General features: G+C 40.8%; 1 protein-coding gene across 2 annotated transcripts in view; it reads right to left on the bottom strand.

Moving 5' to 3' along the window:
- Window positions 1–19,604, bottom strand: part of LAMA1 (laminin subunit alpha 1) — a 148,057-nt gene that overhangs the window by 84,929 nt on the left and 43,524 nt on the right. For both annotated transcript variants that reach the window (XM_044773411.2, XM_014851864.3), the window contains exons 4-12: window positions 12,279–12,521; window positions 11,093–11,272; window positions 8,026–8,115; window positions 6,750–6,867; window positions 5,667–5,845; window positions 4,870–4,975; window positions 2,755–2,915; window positions 1,671–1,811; window positions 324–497 (exon numbers count right to left, since the gene is read on the bottom strand). In XM_044773411.2, coding sequence (XP_044629346.2) covers window positions 324–497; window positions 1,671–1,811; window positions 2,755–2,915; window positions 4,870–4,975; window positions 5,667–5,845; window positions 6,750–6,867; window positions 8,026–8,115; window positions 11,093–11,272; window positions 12,279–12,521 — 1,392 coding nt within the window. The remainder of the gene's footprint in view (window positions 1–323; window positions 498–1,670; window positions 1,812–2,754; window positions 2,916–4,869; window positions 4,976–5,666; window positions 5,846–6,749; window positions 6,868–8,025; window positions 8,116–11,092; window positions 11,273–12,278; window positions 12,522–19,604) is intronic.

Raw genomic sequence — 19,604 nt, 5'->3', positions numbered from 1 at the left:
TGCCTGACACTTCACAAAGGCCCCAGTGATCCAGGGACCCAGAGGAGAGGAGAGTCTGTCACGGGAGAAGGGGACCAGACCTGACACCTGTGACCAGGCCAAGAAGAACAAAAGCTCATATTCTAAAGATGTAATAAAAAGCCAAACAAGGATAAATAAGACCCTGTAAGTCAGGTGTAAGTAAACGTGCATCATGTCCTGTCAAACACTCAAAACCAATAAGACTATTTAAAAAGAAAAAGTTGAAAATCCTTCTTAACATGCTCTGATATCTTTGTCCAAGATGCCAAGGTGCTGTCCCCAGACGACCATCCCCGAGGTACCTTATTTCCGAGGTAGGCCTCAGGGGCCGACCAGTAGTACTTGGAAGTGAGCCTCTGCATGACCGACGTGTGGTTGATGCTGAGCTGCGGGCGCCCGCCCAGTGCGTTCTGCTGAGACGGGATCTTACTTGGACTGATCAAGTCAGTGACCAGCCACCCGGACATATCTTTCACCTTAAAAAAAGATCCAAGAATTTTAGACTATGAAATGGAAGTCACCTTAGATTTCACCCAGTTCAGGGCTAATATCTTCACGATGAAGAGACAGATCCAGAAAGCCCAGCTAGGGATGCTGTTAACACACAGTGGCCACGGAACCACAGGAGCAGTGACCCTTCTGTATGTCAAAGGACCGGGAAAACCTGAGAACGAGCCACACGTCGCTCAGACCCAGATCAATCATAAGCAAACAGGCAAGCAAAACTATATAAATTTTAGATAAATAAAATACAATGACCTTAATAAATGCATTGAATAAAATATCTTTTGCTGACCCTGACTTACTCCTCTTTGTTCCCCTTGCTTTTTACCCAAATGCTGAAAAATATATAAAAGCAACCTCTAGCCTCCCAATTTGTCACCTGCCTTGAAATGACAAGCCGTCACCCCAGCATAGTGGTCACAGGAACTCTCCTCCTCTCTCAGGTGCTGCCAGGAACTGCCCCTCCCCCATGCCCCTGCCACTGCTCTCCAGCCTGAGTGCCAGGTGGGGGAGGGAAAGGAGAGTCAGGAAACAGCACCCCACCCTCCCAGTGCTCAATGCGGGCAGGGCCTGGGAGGAGAGGTGGTCACCGTGGACAAGCCCTCCACTCTGCTGCTCCTCTCTAACCTCCAGCTGTCACACTCTGTCCTCCTCTAGTCACCATCTGGCATTTCCCTTGAGCTGATCCCCCCAGAACTCCCCATTCCCAAACAACCGAGGATACCTTGCCTGCCCTCTGAATCCCTGTCGTTCCCACCCTCACCAGCTTCTTTCAGCTGGAAAATTCTGCATGGCCCCATTTCCTGGTGTGCTTTTGGCTTGACACCAGTGTGGGGCAGGTGGAATGAGACCTGACCCCACATCTCTATGCATTTCCCCACAGCAGAAATTAAACACGATGCTTCTACAATACCGTATCATTGCATTGTTTCTGCAGGGAAACGTGCGTGGGAACAAACACAGGAGCTATAAACTTCGGCGAGACTTCAGCAGCGGGCTGCCTTTGATCCATTCCCATGTCATTCCAAAGGGGCGAGAGTGGTATTACGGGCAAAGTCAGCCTCACAGCTTCATTACACAGCTACTGGAGAGCTCATCGGAAGTGGCACAGTTATTAAACCCTGACTCGCAGAAGGTGCCCCCACCTGACTGATGGGCCAAGAAAGGCTGTCGCAGACATCAGAAACGCCAAAGCAGAAACACTCTGAGCAGCCCTGGGGGTTTCCTTTCTTCAAGTTATAGAATCCCGGCTTGCAGCCATCACAATTTTTCCCCTCAACATTTTCCTGCAAGTTAGAGTAAAAGACGAGCTTTTGAAACCAATGTTTCCAGGCAGACAGACTAAACCGACATTAACAAGAAAGACGTTCAGTGATTCAGAGAAAAAGGTAAATGAACAGAAGCTCAAAACAGATTTGAAGCCTCATGATGTCATATTTCCAGAATAGATATTTTGGAATAATTATCATTGGATTTTGTAGTCAAGTATGAGGCTAGGGGTCTCAGAGCCTGGTCATTATACTGAAATGGCTTTTTTGTATGGTTTTTGTATGGTTTTGTTTTAAATCTTCCGTTTTTACCAATCTTGTAAGCACTTTAAAATACGAAGAGGGCTATCTAGTTGTTTGTTTTATAAATAAACATTCAAGATTATTTTAAGTCATATATAATGTGTGCCTAAGACTTTGCTTACAGAGGAATAAACACATGAGATACAGGGAAGTCCCAAGAATTACAGGGGAAATGGTTAACAATATCACATGGCCCAATAAGACACCTCCCTGGTACCCAGTTAATGCATTTCTGATCTCTGTCCAATTCCTTTTTAAGAGAAATTCAAAACAATATATCCGCCTTTAATTAATCTTAGGTATTTGGTATTCACTTAGTTTTCCTCTAAACATGAAGCTGGAAAAGAATGTCATAGGAGAGTAATAGTCAAGGTCTAAGAAATGCAGTATTTAGTTTCATCTAGGAAGCCACAGAAATCCCTCTGGAATATACGGCCATTGCCCAGAAGGCACCAAAAAAGCACCAGGTGCACATCTAAGTCCAGGGACGTGTCCTGCAGCCAACTCGCTGTGAGAGACGCCGTGCTTCTCACAAGGTTGGCGGGAAGGGAGGAGTTCTGCTATACCTTGCCACTTTGCTCAAAAATTGATCATCTGTGCCAATGGAATACGCTGCTTTCTCAGGAAACCGAGGGACAGCTTTAACCTCCTCGCTTACCTTACAGAGACAAGGCTCTGAGCATGGGTCCTCGTTCACACTGCCAGCCGGACTGCAGTCACAGAGGACGCAGGCTGGGTAGCCCTTATAGCCAAATTGGCAGCGGTCACATTTTTCTCCTGTGTAGCCTTCCTTGCATGGACACTGACCTGGCCACTTCCCTGGGAAGGAAAGAATGATAATGACCCAACAAGAAGGTAAAAGAGGTTTAAAGCAGGGGTCAACAAACTATTTCTGTAAACGGCCATAGACAAACTATTTTAGGCTTTTTGGTCAAAGAGTCTCAATTGCAACTACTCTGCCGTTATTGTTTGAAAGCAGCCGTAGATAATACGTAAACCGATGATGATGGCTCTGTTCCAATAAAACTTTATTTATAAAAGCAGGCAGTGTGCCAGATTGGCCTACGGACCACAGTTTGTCAACACCTGGTTTAAGGAAAGACAACAGAGGCGAAAAGTTCAGAGGCTGATGGGAATGTAGAATGGTGCAGCACCTTTGGAAAACCATTCGGCACTTTTTCAAAATGTTAAGTATAGAGTTATCGTATGACCCAGAATTTCCATTCCTAGGCATTTACCCAAGAAAAATGAAAATACACATCCACAAAAGATTTGTACATGAATGTCTGTAGCAACATTACTCATAACAGCCAAAAAGTGGTAACAACTGCAATGTTCATCAACTGATGAACGGACATATAAGACATGGTGGATACAAACAATGGAGTATTATTCACCAATGAAAAGAACTGAAGTACTGGTGCATGCTACAACATGGATGAACCCTGAAAACATGAGGCTAAGTGAAAGAAGCCAGTCACAAAAGACCACATATTATATGGTTCTATTTATATAAAATATCCAGGCAAATATAAAACATCCAGGATGCAAATCTATGGAGAGAAACCAGATTAGCAGTTGCTTAGGGCTGGGGGGAGGCAGTGGAGGGAAATGGGGAGTGACTGGTAAAGGGTAAGGGGTTTCTTTATGAGATGATGAAAATGTCCTAATATTAGACTGTGGTGATGGCTGCACCCACGAATATACCAAAAACATTGAATTGCACACTTCACTTGGGTGAAATGTGCGGTGGCGAATTATATCACAAAATAAAGCTGTTTTTTTTTTTAAAAAAAAGCAGAGAGGCAAATGGTAGAGGGCAAAAATGAGCACTGTTTTTGCTTTTAATGCTAGCTCTGGAACTTTCTGTTGTGTAACTGTGGCCAAGTTTCTTAACTGCTCTGAGCTACAGCTTCCTTGCCTATAAAATGGGTTCTTTCTAGTCACTACGGGTGAAAGCTAAAATGGTACATTTTTTTTAATGAATCCAATCAAGGGTAATTGTCATCATCATCATCATCTCATTACCAGTCACGCGTAGGAATCAATTCAACTGTGTAATTTACCCTCCACTTTGCTGGCGGTCCCACAGTTGACATACGTTCCCTGCTGGTCAATATCCATTTTAACTGCAGTGACTGAGATTTGATGGGGTCACAGAAGTCTTGGAGCAGATGCAACCTATTCAGGAGATTCTCGTATGTGCAAGTCTATTTGCCAGTTTTTGAAGTGGAAAGAACACTGACATTTACAAAGCTAACTGAAGGATTTGCTTGCTCTGTGAGACGATGCATGCAAAAGCCTTCTGAGCATCTCCTAAGTGCTAAACAGACTGACTGCTATTTACTGTGATCTGCATGTGACTTTAAACTGAGTCTTATTTCTTTTTTCATCAAATGCTCAATTAACCTCTCGAATGTCATATCTTCACTCCAACACTGCCATCTTTATGCCCTATCTCCCTCCACTTGCGATTCCTAATTTTGCTTTATACCCAGGCACTTATCCCTGCCTGGCATTACATTACAGCTGTGCTTGTTTGTTTAGTGTCTGCCTGCAAGCAGGGACCCTGATCATCTTGTTCAAGTACATGTTCCTAGGTCCTAGAAAACTGCCTGACACATAGTAGGTGCTTGATAAATATTTGGTGAACAAAAGAATCTATAGAGAATTATATCGCCAAACTGCTAAACAATGGTAATAGTTCCACTAGGTATAAATATTCCACCAAAAAAAAATCAACTGCAAGCACAAAAATGAATCAAGTACTTACCTTTGTGTAAGTCAGAATGGAGATCATCCTTAATACAGACAGAACTGAGGGACCCCAAAGGGTCACAGTCACAGGGATGGCAAGGGTCATCCTCATAAGGAGATACCTGAAAGGCAGAGATTGCCCTGGACTATCTGACTGGCAATAACAGCAGGATTAGCAATAATATCAACAATAATACCAAGGACAAGGCATCGAATTTTTATCCAAGATGTGACTACTACAATGATTTTGTGTACTCTGGGGGTGTAGGCCTCAGGAAGATAAGGTGAGCTCAAGCCAGAAAACCCTAAATGTCTTTTTGATGGTAACAGCAGCTAGTATCATCCTTTCCCATTATCACCGCTACCTGGCCCCGCTCACCATCTCTCTCAGAGCCATAGAGAAGCATCACCTCTGACCAGACCACCACAAGGAGCTGTGTGACAACTACATATCAAGTCAATTGAGGACTGACTGAGCACTTCCTATGAGCAAGATACAGCTGCTTTAGGTATTGACTGACTCTTCGTATCAACAGTTCATATTATTAAACTCTAAGATTACACAGCCAACGGGCCCCGGATTCAAGTTAAATAACGACGAGTGACTAACCCGCTCTGAGCAAGGAAACAGGGAAGACAAAGGAGGATATCGATATCTGAAGAACACTACTAGCACAGTAATAGAAATGCACAATGAGTAATAGTAATAGTAAGAGGAAATGAGTCTCCAACACTGAGGATGACACTTGGCGAAGTCTCTTTTCCACCCTAGGAAGACAATGAAGCTCAGATATGGCGAAGAAACACTCTTACTTTGTGTGGTCTATAATATCCATCAATACAGGTTTCACAATTGATTCCCATGGTGTTCTGCAGGCAATTTATGCAAACCCCTCCTCCTTTGAACTGTCCAGCCGTATTCAAACTTCTCTTCTGATTTGCAACACTTTCATCATAGTAACAGTCTTTGGCTTTATTGTGACAATTACATTCTAGGAGAATATTTTAACATCTCAATTAATATATATTTATGTCCTATATAAAGAAATCCTTCCCCCCCTAAGTTTCTATGACTATACATTAAATGAAAATCACAGAATAAGTAATTTTAATAGGATACGGACAATCTTATGGAGGGCAATTGGGAATAGCTACCAGAATTATAAATCTGCATACCCATTTGACTCATCAATCTATCTTCTGGGATTATATATTGCACAAAACACTTTCAATGACATGTACACGGTTAATTATTGTACCACTGCTTGTGTTAACAAAAGACTGGTAACAACCAATAGGTAGCTGTTTTAATTATGTTACATCCATATAATGGAATCCAGTGCTACTGTTTTTAAAAACAGCATTTTATATTGCTAATATGGAAAGATTTTCTTTCCAGATATATTGTGAAATATGAAAGCCATGCATAGAATGGCACACATAGTATGTACGTTCTGCATATGAACTGTGTAAGGTGTAGGAACGTGTTACTATATGCTTTATTTACATAAAAACTTTAGGAAGAACATAGGAAATAAGGAAAATGGGGAGGGATGGAGATAGAGTGAAAGTAATACTGTTTACTATATACTTTTATATATTGTTAGATGTTGGAATCTGGTGAATATACTGCCTATTTAAAAATGGAATCCAAGTTAACAAACCATAAATGAATACATCGGAAGGGGAATCTTAGATAAAATAGCGAATCCATAAATGTACGTTTATTCCTCAATAGTTTAAATTTTATTAAGGTAATCTGAAGCTTTGGAAACTACTGGAATACCTAAGAAAACAAGTTATTTACTAATTATAAATCTTGTTAAGTCACTATAAACTTAAGCATAGTAAGAGGTGAGAATAACTCTACAGTCTTCCATTTCTCAGTGGACTTACCTTCACATGTGTTACCAGAAGAAACGGTCCCAGGCCTCCAGGGCTGCTGATGGTATCCAGGACAACACGTACTGCAGCTCTCTCCACAGGTGTTATGTTCACACTGACACTGGAGTTTCTAGACAATAAGGAATAGAAAGTGGCACCTGACAATTTACCTGTATATTTTCCTTAATTTTACTTTAAAAAGAACCTATCACAGTCAAATACATAGCAAGACTTTACAATTGAGGATATATGGTTATATCAGAGCAAACTGGCATTTAAGTTTTAGAGAAAAATATATGCATATGACCTGGTTACAAACAGAAATGAGGAGGAATAAAGTGAAACTAAAATATGGGTTAACTGACAAAAACTTTTCAAAAAAGATACATTGACTTAAAGGGTTTGGAAGCTCTCAATAATAACTTTCTTTTTTTTTTTTTTAAAGATTTTATTTTTTCCTTTTTCTCCCCAAAGCCCCCCGGTACATAGTTGTATATTCTTCGTTGTGGGTCCTTCTAGTTGTGGCATGTGGGACGCTGCCTCAGCGTGGTTTGCTGAGCAGTGCCATGTCCGCGCCCAGGATTCGAACCAACGAAACACTGGGCCGCCTGCAGCGGAGCGCACGAACTTAAACACTCGGCCACGGGGCCAGCCCCCAATAATAACTTTCTTGATATTCATCTATATATTTTTCAGCATCAATAAGAGAATAATCCTATTCAAGAGTCAAATTATTACAAAGATTGGGGGAAAAAGAAGTAACTTCATGTAAGTTGTTTTAAAGAAGAGAGGATGCCATCTTATTCATTTAACATTATGCTACTGCTAAAACAGATAAACTTTATTTTATCTTGATTTAGTACCACAAAAATGGAAGAGGGGAAAATATGAGGAGGGGAATCCTTCTTTTAAAAAATGTAAACGTAATTTATAACTACATATGTTTTCACTTGACTGTCTTATTGAGAGAAGAGCTTCAAAATTCATAAGGCCACTAAACTGAACACTTTAAAATAGCTAAAATGGTACATTTTGTTGTGTATATTTTACCACAAAAAATTATAGTAAGGATTTAGTTAGAAATATATTCTCCAAACAAAACAAAATGAAATTGTTTTAAAAAAAGGAAACCAGTTAAATTATCTGAAAATCTTTTTTGCAGCATGATTTTATACCTTTCATCACAGAACTGAATAAGACTGGCCCTGAATTAAAAAGGGCAATGCAAACATTCCAGCTACAGCTTCTATCGCAAAGTCCTAGTAAAATGAAAACAACGAGAACTCACCTTGGCAGTCTCATCCCACGGGCAGCTACTAGCATGGCCATAACAAATGCACATCCCTCCAACAGAAATGTCTTTTATTGAATAGTAATACTAAGGAGAAAGAAAATTACAAGCAAAAATGAAAACCTCTTCTATTTCAGTGAAAAGAAAACGCTGGCACTCCAGCAAATGCTTCAGTTGTTAAAATCTAAAAAATAATCAGATACACGTTTTAAATTATATTTCATGCACAAAGAATTCGTGTCCAATTAAAATAAATAATGTTCAAATTAGCTCATCAACAGAAATCAAAGGAATCTAAAAGAATTTTTCAACTTGGCTGCAACTTAAACCAAGGTAGTCATATCCCAAACTCATGCTACTGGGCCTGGCCCGCTGGCATAGTGGTTAAGTTTGCACACTCTGCTTCAGCAGCCCGGGATTCACAGGTTCGGATCCCAGACCTAGCACTGCTCGTCAAGCCATGCTGTGGTGGCGTCCCACATAAAATAGAAGAAGACTGGCACAGATGTTAGCTCAGCAACAATCTTCCTCAAGGAAAAAGAGGACGATTAGCAACAGATATTAGCTCAGGGCCAATCTTCCTCACAAAAAACAGAAAAAAAAAAAAAACCCCAAATGACAAAACCAACTCATGCTACTGAAAACTCTAAAAATATTGCTAAATTGAATACGGCACTATATAAAAAGAATAATAACTCATGACCAAGTAGGATTTATCCCAGAAATTCAAAGTTAATTTAACACACAAAAATCAATAAAAGCAAATCACCACATTGACAGAATAAAGGGGAAAAATCATATGATCATTTCATTAGACGCACAAAAAGCATTTTACAGAATTCAACAGCATTCATTAAAAAACTTCAGCAAACCAGAAGTAGAAGAGAACTTCTTCACAGTAATAAAGAACATCCATGGGAAAAATCTAGAGCTAACAGTGAAAGATTAAGTGCTTTCCTCTTAAAATCTGCTTACTCCATTTCTAGTCAACCTTCTGTGGAGTTCAATAATGCAAGAGAAAAGAAATCAAAGGCGTGCAGAGTACACAGGAAGACTGTCATTATTTGTAGAAGAAATGATATTGTTACACAGAAAATCTACCAAAAAACTACAAGGAATAATATGTGAATTTGGCAATGTCTCAACATACAAAACCAACAAACAAAAATGAAGTGCGTATCTATACACTAGCAATGAACACATGGAAAATGAAATTTAGAAAGCAAACTATTAATGCTAACATTCAAAAACATAAGATATTTAAGAATAAATTGAACAAAAGAAGTACAAATCAACAAATAATAAAATATTGCCATGAGGAATTAAAGGAGAGAGGTAAGTAGAGAGATACAGAACGCTCATGGATTGGATGATCCAATATTGTCAAAATGTCTTCCAAGATTCTTCCTAAATTGATCTGTAGAATAAATGGAAGCCCAATGAAAATCTTAGCAGGATTTTTTTTGCGGGAGGGGGCAAAAATTAACAAATTGATTCTAAAACTTATAAGGAAACAGAATGAACTTAGAATAGCCAAAACAATCTTGAAAAAGAACTCAGTTGGACTATGATGGTGCCTGACTTCAAGACTTAGCATAAAGCTACAGTAATTGAGAAAGTTTTCTGTTGGCATAAGGATAGAGAAACAGATCAATGGAGTAGTACAGAGGGCAGAAACAGACCCACAGTAATAAGGTCAAATAATTTTCAAAGGGGCGCCAAAACCATTTAAAGAGAGAAAGGAAAATGTTTTCAACAAATGGTGCTGCAACCATTGTAAACGCACATGGGGAAAAAAGAACCTTGACCTCTACCTCACGTAAAATACAAAAATTAATTCGAAATGAATAATAGATACAAAAGTTAAAATAGAAAGCTACTAAAAGAAATCATTGGATATTATTATTATAAGCATTGGATAAGCAAATATTTTTCAAAGAGGACATAAAAAGCATTAATTATAAAGGAAAAACAATAAATTGTACTTCATCAAAATTAAAACCTCTGCTCATCAGGGCCGGCCCGGTGCCACAGTGGTTAAGTACACACGTTCTGCTTCTCGGCGGCCCGGGGTTCGCCGGTTCGGATCCCAGGTGAAGACATGGTACCACTTGGCAAAAGCCATGCTGTGGTAGGCGTCCCACATATAAAGCAGAGGAAGATGGGCACAGATGTTAGCTCAGGGCCAATCTTCCTCAGCAAAAAGAGGAGGATTGGCAGTAGTTAGCTTAGGGCTAATCTTCCTCAAAAAATAAAAAACAAAACAAAACAAAACAAAAAACCCTCTGTTCATCAAAAGTCATAGTTAGGAAGGTGAATAAGCAAACTCCAGAACAAGAGAAGATATTTGCAAGATAGGCATATCTGACAATGGACTTGTACACAAAATATATAAAGATCTTTCATAACTCGGTAATAAGGAGAGAGAGAACCCAATTTCAAAATGGACAAAAAATGTGATCAGATACAAATAAGCACACATTCAGCATTAGGCATCAGGGAAATGCAAATTAATATCACAAGGAGACGCCACTCTATGCACGTTAGAATCCCTGACATGAACATGCTGACAACCCAAATACACGAAAGCGTGTGGTGCAACCAGAACTCTATACTCTATATTATAACTCAGTAATTTCAGTCCCACTTTATCCAAGGGATTTGAAAATGTTTGTCCACAGAAGCCTTGTACATTTGTTATACATGTAAAATCTGTACATTTTCCTGATGTAAATTATATCTCAAACTTTAAAATTTTCTTTTAAGTGAAAAAAAACACAAAACCAACCACCGTCACTTGCTGAAGATCAGATGTGGAGCCAGACTAGAATGTGAAGCGCAAAGACCATTGCATCCACTACATAATGGCATTATAGGATGCGGGGGAGGGCACCGGAGGCGCCATGTCAGAACCATGGGAACCTAGTTTAAAAGCGGCATTTTTAAGAAAGCATATATAATGATCTTCAGCAAAATAAGAAAACAGGCCAACCTTAGAGGAAAAGTCTATTTCCTTTAAACAAAATAATTTTCACAATGCTCAGGAGCACTGCCGTGGACTTACTCGTCTGGTAACAATAGGATCGAGGTCCTTAGGGTCACGGCGGCTGAGGGTCATGAGATCAGCGTTGAGGGTTCGAATGCGCTGTAAGCGAAGGCGGATATATTGCGCAGAAGTAAATTCCAACAACTCGGGTGAAAGATCATCAGCACTCGGTCGGCCATTGATTAGTGATGTATGAATCTGAAGATAAAGACACGACAATAAACAAATGTCAATTTTAAGCATGCAAAAATACAGCCTTGGTTCTTTATCTTCAGGACATAATCTTCAAAGACACTATCTAAAATCAAACCAAACAACTAGGTGCTGGTAGAAATCTGTTATTTGTTAACTACTTGTGAACACCATGATCACAAAATATCTTCAGTTAGTTTGAAGTTATCCCTTCCAGTGTCTCAGAGATTCCTGGAAACCTTTTAATGGACCATTTCTCCCAGTGTGGTGAGGATATTTTAACGAGTATCAATAGGCTATGATTTATTTGAAGAAGTTCTAAATGCCATGAATAGTGTGGGGAGGCTGAGAAAAGGTGCCACAAAGCTTTGCAGTACTGCCTTCTTAACCAGTCTCACCTCCTGGAACAGCGCACGACTTGCTGCAGAGTTTCTGCTGGGAAGCGCACTTTGGAGAGTTCTCGCAGTTTTATCTCATCAAGCCAGGTGCTTCTCTAGAGTAGGCTGATCTGATTACACTCGGACTCTAAGGAAGTGTGTATAGTCTGGGCAGGTTGAGCACTGAGCTGGAAGACTTCACGAGCCACCTCCAGTTCTCAACCACACCAAAGAGGAGAATGTCACAGAGAAAACCAGGACCTCTATCTTTTAGAGGCATTTTAGCTCTCTCTTTAATATTTCAATAAAAGTTCTTGCCCCAGTGTCATGGGAAAGATGTTCTCTTTGAGGAGGATCTGATGGAGTTAGTGAATAACAGCAGAGAGAAGACTGAGGAATCTCCTCAAAGGGAAGACATCAGTAAGGTGAAATGTATCAGTTATGACATTAATCATCAGTAGACACCAGTCAATGATACCTTAAACATAGCTAGGTAGTTAGATTACAGATCTCTGTAATCTGCACTAAGAGAGATTTATTTTGAGTGCTTTACGTTGGCTCTCGCCATGGCTCTCTTAACATTTGAGGTGGGGGCTCTGATGCAAAAACAGACACCACTGCAGTGGGCACAGTACCTCTCCATGCTCAAGCGGCACCAGTCTAGAATAATACGAGGTGCAGATCACTTCGTCATCAGCCCTGTAAGTGGGTGGCCCCCGTCTTGGAGTTATATTGTAACGAGTCAAACATTCCGTGTCACTAACTGCATAATACTGCCAGGGGCTAAACTTGGTGCCATCCACAGAACGCTCCAAAATCCAGTTTCCAGGTCGAGGAGCATTAGCAGCTTTGATGATGACATACGCGACTTGGAAGACCTGAAACAAAGACACTGAAAAATCTCAATCAAGAATCAGTAGCGGCTGCTCAAAAAACAAAGTGCCTCTTGAGAGAACTGTTACACGATGACTGCCAATGTCTCGTAATGCTTTTGAGAATAACTGCTTACAAGTGTTCATCAGAAATATGTCTGGTGAATGTTCTGCTGGTGGCATTTGTTTTCCAGGTAAACCCCAAAAGTACTCATGAATAAATTATCATCATTATTATTATTAACAGTATCAACATTAACATAAGTGCCTGTTTTCTTGTTTCCAATGTCTTTCTCCATCTGGATTCTGAATCATAACGGTGGTATTATATTACATTAATAGTAGTGTTAAATGCGTTTCTCAGAGAGATTTGGAGGTAACACATCAGAACATGAAAAAAAGTCAGCTCACTATATGCTTATTAGAAAGGTTGGAATCCAAAACACTAGTAACACCAAATACTGGGGAGGATGTGGAGCAACTGGGGCTCTCGTTCATTGCTGGTGGGAACGCAAAACAGTACAGCCACTTTGGAAGACAGTTTGGCAGTTTCTTACAAAACTAAACACACTCTTCCCATACAACCCAGCAATCGAGCTCCTTGGTATTTACCCAAATGAACTGAAAACTTCCACAGGTGAATGGATATACAAAGTGTGATACATTCATACAATAGAATATTATTCAGTGATAAAAAGAAATGAGCTCTCATGCCACTAGCAGATATGGAGGAAGCAGAAATGCATATTTCTAAGTAAAAGAAGCCAATATGAAAAGGATACATACTGTATGACCCCAACTATATGACATTCTGAAAATATAAATATATAGAAACAGTAAAAAGATACGTGGTTGCCAGGGGTTAGTGGTGTTGAAGAGACGAGTAGGGGGAGCACAGAGGATCTTTAGGGCAGTGAAACTACGCTGCAGGACACTGGAACGGTGGGTGCATGCCATTCACATTTGTCCAAACCATAGATGTACAACACCAAAGGCGAACCCTAACGTAGACTACGGACTTAGTTAATAACGATAGACCAACATGGGCTCATCAGTTGAAACAGCTGTTCCACACTGATGCAAGAGGTGAATAACAGGGGTACTGGGTAGGGGGTGGGGAGGGGGAACATAAGAATTCTGTATTTGTCACTCATTTTTCTGTCAACCTAAAACTGGTCAAAAAATTGAAGACTACTAAGTAAAAAAATTTTTAAGGTTGTAGAGTAGAGAGGAAGCAAACAGGGAGAAAGGGAATGGGGGTGACCACTCACAGTATCAGGAGACCAGCCAGACAAACGTTGGGTTTGGAAGGGACCTTTGTAGACACATAGGCCAAAATCCAGCACTAAGAAGGAGTCCCCTCTCCAACAAGCAGCCCCTGCAGGAGCACTTGCAGTGACAGGAAGTTCATTTGCTCCTAAGACAGCCCTTCCGTTTTATGAAACTTCCCCTGTCAGAGAATCTTTGCCTGCACTGACTCAGGGCACCCCATCCATTCTACCTCTGCAGCTACAGAAAAGAGGCTGACTCCACTCTCATCTAACTGGCCTTCGAACATTTGACCACAACTATCCCGTATCACCTCCAGAATCCAGTTTTCAGCATCAACATTCTGATTTCCTGAAAATACTCATCACTTAATGAGACCTCATCGCCTTGTCACAATGCTCTGGACACAATCTTAGTTTAAAATGTGGTTCCCATGAACGGAATACAAAACCCCAAAGTTTTCTGAAGTGGAAAGAACGTGGTGAAAATACTATGTCCCCTAGTAACTCAACCTTAGCAAGCATTCACTTTTCTGAGAGTAAACTTAGATTACGAACTTCAGTTGGGGTTGGCAAGCAACAAGAAAAAATGCCTTTTTCACGTGAACTGCTATTTACTGCAGATTTCCTCTAATCCAAATTGATAGACGTGTTTTTTTTTTAAACCAAGTCATGTACTAATTACTTTTCAAATATATATGTAATATAGATATAATGTGTGACACACGTGTTTATGTGCATATCTATGTACGCATGTATGTATGTATACATGTGTATGCGTGTGTGTTGGCAAGGCAGTTGTCATTCACTTGCTCTGTGTCTTATTGCTTCTAGGCATTTTTGTTTTTCTTTTGTTTTGTTTTTGGCTTCTCACCATCTTAGCCCTCACCAATTCCAGGAACACAAGAGCTCCTTAAAACCCATCGTCAACCAAATAATTTTACATTCATCTACCAAATTGTCGCTTGGGAAGGATGATTTTATCTCATTATAGTAACTCTGTTCACCTACAAGAAATGTCTCCCAACTGAGTTTAGTTTGAGAGTATCGTAAGTGTGATATTTTGACTGTCAATGTTCATGTGCTATTTTCCTCTAGAACGCAACCACTGTTTCTAAAGCATATTACAAGGAAAATTAAATTAAAAATTAAAGTAATGCAAAGGTTATTTTGTCCTAACATAAACATCTCCAGAAAATTCTCCCATGAAAGTAATTACATGGTTTTTCTTTTTGAGAGCTTTTTTTTTAAAAAAACTTTGCCCCAATTTTATATAATTCATATATTCCAAAATTTATATATGTTTCCCTGATTTGCTATATCTTAATGTTACTGAAATACCAAAGATGTCTCAGAGACACCTGGCGCTGAATCTTATCGTCTCCTGTAGAGCTAGTCCCCAACAGCATCAGAGTTTGTTATAAGCTTGGCGGTGGCTGCTTTCGCCTTCACAAAGATCCAGTGCTGTCTTGGACCACCATAGTGGAGTCTGTCCTTATTAGCCTTCCATTTGGTTTTCATGCTGATGCCCAAGCTAACGGGAGGGAGGACATCCACCTCTCTACTCATTACTGTCCAGTTCCTTTGCAAGTTTTTTATCATAAAAGTAGAACTCTGTGAGTATGTGGGCCGTGAGCACTCACCCCTGTCAAACATGCTAAACGAGACTTTACCAAATGCAGGTGCCAAGTGAGACAGTGAGATGGGGCGCCCATTTGAGAGGGATAGAAGGCAGAGGATTTACAAATGAAATGAGATGTGGGTGCCTTCTGTTTTTCAGTTTCACATTTGAAAATGGACAGAACTAACAGATTTACCTCCTGTGTGTTAAGAGCTTTCTATGTATCATCTCATTTAGTCCCAATAACACCATGATTTTCAAGTTACTGCTGTTTCCATTTTAAACACTTGGAAACTGATGTACAGGGAGGTTAAAAGACAAACCACCACTACCAAGTTGCAGGTCCCAATAAGAAACCAAATGGTCACACTCCAGAGTCCTCAGCCACCACACGCACTCCGGAGCACTGTCCCCAGATGTCCACACACACCTAAGTCACTGAATTTTCTTTTCGTAATACCAAACAAAAAGATTCCTCCATTCACTTGGACACCAGCTTCCTATCCAAATAAGCGCACTAGCAGTTGTTCCAGTTGACTCTGCAGTTTCTGTTGTGACAGCCTAGAATGTGCAGGGGGATGGGATGGAGAGTGTGCCAGAAGCAAAAATTAATGACAGCTAACGCAGCACTTACTGGAGTCAGGGACAACGCTAAGTGCTTTACGAGAACTGTTAACCCTTCTAATCCTACACTATGTTCTTCTTATGAAGTGTGCACTGTTATTTCTCCTACCTTACAGATGAGGAAACTGAGGCACAGAAAGGTTAAGTAATCTTCCCAGGATCTCCCAGATACTAAAGTATATACTGAAGGGATTTGAACATAAGCAGTCCGTTCTCTTAACCACTGTGCCCCACTTCTACAGATTGCAAAGAGAAAGAAGAATGAGCTCCCAATTTGAGGCAAGTGGTGAGCACTAACCCAGTTTTTTGAACCTCTTATCTCAACCAGTAGCAATTATTTCAATACCACGTTCTTATACTTTCATTAAACCCCTGTCAGCTTTTATACAGACAGCTTGGTCTATGTAACAAAATGATACCAAGTGGAGGAACCATAGTGAAAAAACTCGCAAGGACTCGCATAGAGGACAATCTTGCAAGGGAGGAATCATTTAACTTTTATCTGGCTCAAGACCTTCAACTATGAAACTGGGCACTACTCCCACAGTCTCTCAGTAGTTCTCTAGGTCCCCAAATTAGAGACCAGAAACAAGCCAGGGAAGGGACTGTGAGCTGTAAATCTGCACAAGAGGAAGAGAATGCTGTGCAGCATCTCAACACAATCTTCCTCACTTAAGCCATGTTATTGCCTAAGTCATGTCTCCCCACAATTCATATGCCAAAGTCCTACCCGCTACTACCTCAGAATGTGACTATATCTGAAGACAGGTTCTGTAAAGAGGTAATTAAGGTTAAATGAGATCATAATCCAAGAGGACTGGTGTCCTCACAAGAAGAGATTAGGACACAGACCTAGGGGTGACCCTGTAAGGACACAGTGAGAAAGTGGCCCTCTACAAGCCAAGGAGAGACGTCCCAGAAGAAATCGATCCTGCCAACATCTTGATCTTGGACTTCAAGCTTCCAGAACTGTGAGTAAATAAATTTCTGTTGTTTATGCACTCCAGTCCTTGGCATTTGCTATGGCAGTCCTAGCAAGTTAACACAAGCTCTCGTTCACCAATTGTGTAGTGATAAACAAGTCTGACACATAACATAGAAAAAATGAGGGAATCTGTGAATATATAGAATTTTAAATGTTTGCCCAAATAAAATCCATGAGATTTCTGTTGCCCTTTTTTTGCATGGCTGACTAAACTGCCTTTTCTCTCCATATAAGGTTGGCTGAACACAAATTGATGACACTTGGTTTTCACTAAATTCAGAGTCACTGTGGTCTTGCCAAATCTGCAGCTGATACAGCCCTTTTGAAATCCACTTTCATCACGGTTTTCCACCAAGTGGCCTTTGTTAATGATCACTGGAATGTACACAAACCGTGTCACATAAATAAAGTAGATGTATATCAAACACCAGTTTGTACAAAGGAATCCAGACAGGAATTTTCATGTAGGCTTCAATCTTAACTTAAATATATCAAATCCACCTCAGGCACAGAGATCTGAAAAACACAGATAGCCTGTTCCCCAATATCAGAGGGCAGTTTCAGATGTGCACTGGAAGTGACGTCTGTGCTCTCCACAGCAAGCTCAGCTGCTCTCCGCAGGGCCTCTGCACATAATCTGCAGGGGCCCAGACGCCAGGCGCATGCCCCCGGAAATGCCCCTCACAAGCACTTATCTGCCTCCACGGCGGGAACTAAACAGTGAACCGAGGGATGTCTTCTCTCTTATGTGATGGAGATGAACTTTCCACAGTTGAAAGATATTTAGGCTAAGAGTCAAATTACATTGAAACAAAAAGAGTCAAGTGATAAATAATATTACTCAATTATCCCTTAAAGTGAATTCGTGCTTGTAAGCTTTATTTCTTAGGACATTATTAGAAAACAAAATTGAAAATGATCATGTGAATTAATATTTATTACTCCAGAATAAAGAAGTAATTATTTACCGGAAGGCTAATTACAAATGCAGATATGAATCACTTCCAGTGTTACAGAGTATCGTTCACTACAGTGTCTAATCAATGGATAGCCACGTGAAGTGACAATAAAAACTGGGCTGAGCAAGAGACCCTGTGGGCTTAGAAGTTTACTTGGCACATAGGAGCCGTGTGATGCAGATTTTGAGTAAACTTCTTATGGACAGTTACTTTAAAATGTCATTTCTATTATATTTCAGTTGGCCGTTTTACTGTTATCTCCTCATTTTAGGACCAGTATACAAAATTAACAGACACCAGGAAATAGCTTCATGAATGAGAAGAGAATTTCGGAATAAAATAGCTTTGTTTTTCTTTAAATTTGGTGCTGGCATTAGAAGTGAAAAGTAAACATGTCAATGTCCAGTGCCTCTTTCCACTTTCTTCTGTTTTCTTCTTGTTTTTCTTTTTACTGGGGTAGGAGGCGAGGGGTGGAGAAGGGACTGGGCCACCAGTAGTGACAAATTTAGATCAAGAAGGTTACTTTCCTTAAAATTCTTAAGGCTCACGTCTCAGAAGGTCAAGGAATGCTGACTTGTGCACCACACTCAGATGCTTCAGGCAGACATACAGGAGAAGCCCAAGTAAGAAAGGCGGTCAACACACGGATGGCACAGAGATAGGAGCCCATCTGAAGAGGCCGCAGTAACCTGCACCCAGGAATCTGGAGACGGGAAGGAACACTTAAACACCCGTCAGAGCAGGTCTGTCTTCCATCAACTACAGGAGCTATTTCAAAAGAGCCCCCAGTAAGCTGTTCCCTGGTCCACATGGGACTATTTCCACTTACAGATGACGGGCAGCATTATTTCAAGAAAATCACTTTAAGAAGTCAAACCTGAAAAGTGAGAAGTTGGTTTCCATTTCTAGTCTCAATGTATTTCTCCACAGAATTGCTCCCAATGCTCATTTCACCAAGTGTTCTTGACTGAGTTTGCCAAGTTTTGTGGAGGATTAGTTGAAACTGCTGAAAAGCACAACCAGGTTCGTCACCAAAAAAATGTCCTCTGTGGGGATCCTCACTTTCCCACCCCCTGAGAGTGCTGGGTGACAGCCTAGCATCTAGAACAAGGTGAACCCACTGTTGAAATGCAGTTACAGGCCATTCCAGGTCTGAGAAACACAGAACAAGCCTTCCCCGCCCCCTGACCCCCGCCGGCTCCTCGGCCAGAGCTAACCACTTTTCACCCGGGAATATCTTAGCTTCGAAAGGACATTAGGCTTCTCCCCCAAACACAGTGCCCCGTTTGTTGACGGTGGAACAGAGGTTGCAATAAATAAGACTCCTTTCTTCTCCTACTGCCTGTGGGAGTAGGCTCAGAAATCTGTCGTGGAGACCGAAGAAGGAAGTCAGCAATAGTCCAGGAAAAAGCAAAACTGGGGGTTATGGCTTACACGGGTGGCTGCAGAGGTCTGCCTGACACACTGCCTCTTGTGTCACAGACTGAGGGGACACACGCACACCTGCTCGGCGGCCTTGCCCTGTGAGTCCAGGAATCTGTGTGTCCTGAGAACAAGCTGCCCAGCAAAAGAGAAGCAGAGACGTGGCCCCAGAGGAGCGGGGTGAGCTCTTCTCCCACTTAGAAAACCAAC

Source organism: Equus asinus, chromosome 7 (genome assembly GCF_041296235.1).
Source record: "Equus asinus isolate D_3611 breed Donkey chromosome 7, EquAss-T2T_v2, whole genome shotgun sequence".
Lineage (NCBI taxonomy): Eukaryota > Metazoa > Chordata > Mammalia > Perissodactyla > Equidae > Equus > Equus asinus.
The sequence above is the reverse complement of the archived record's forward strand: the minus strand, read 5'-3'. Positions and strand labels throughout refer to the sequence as shown.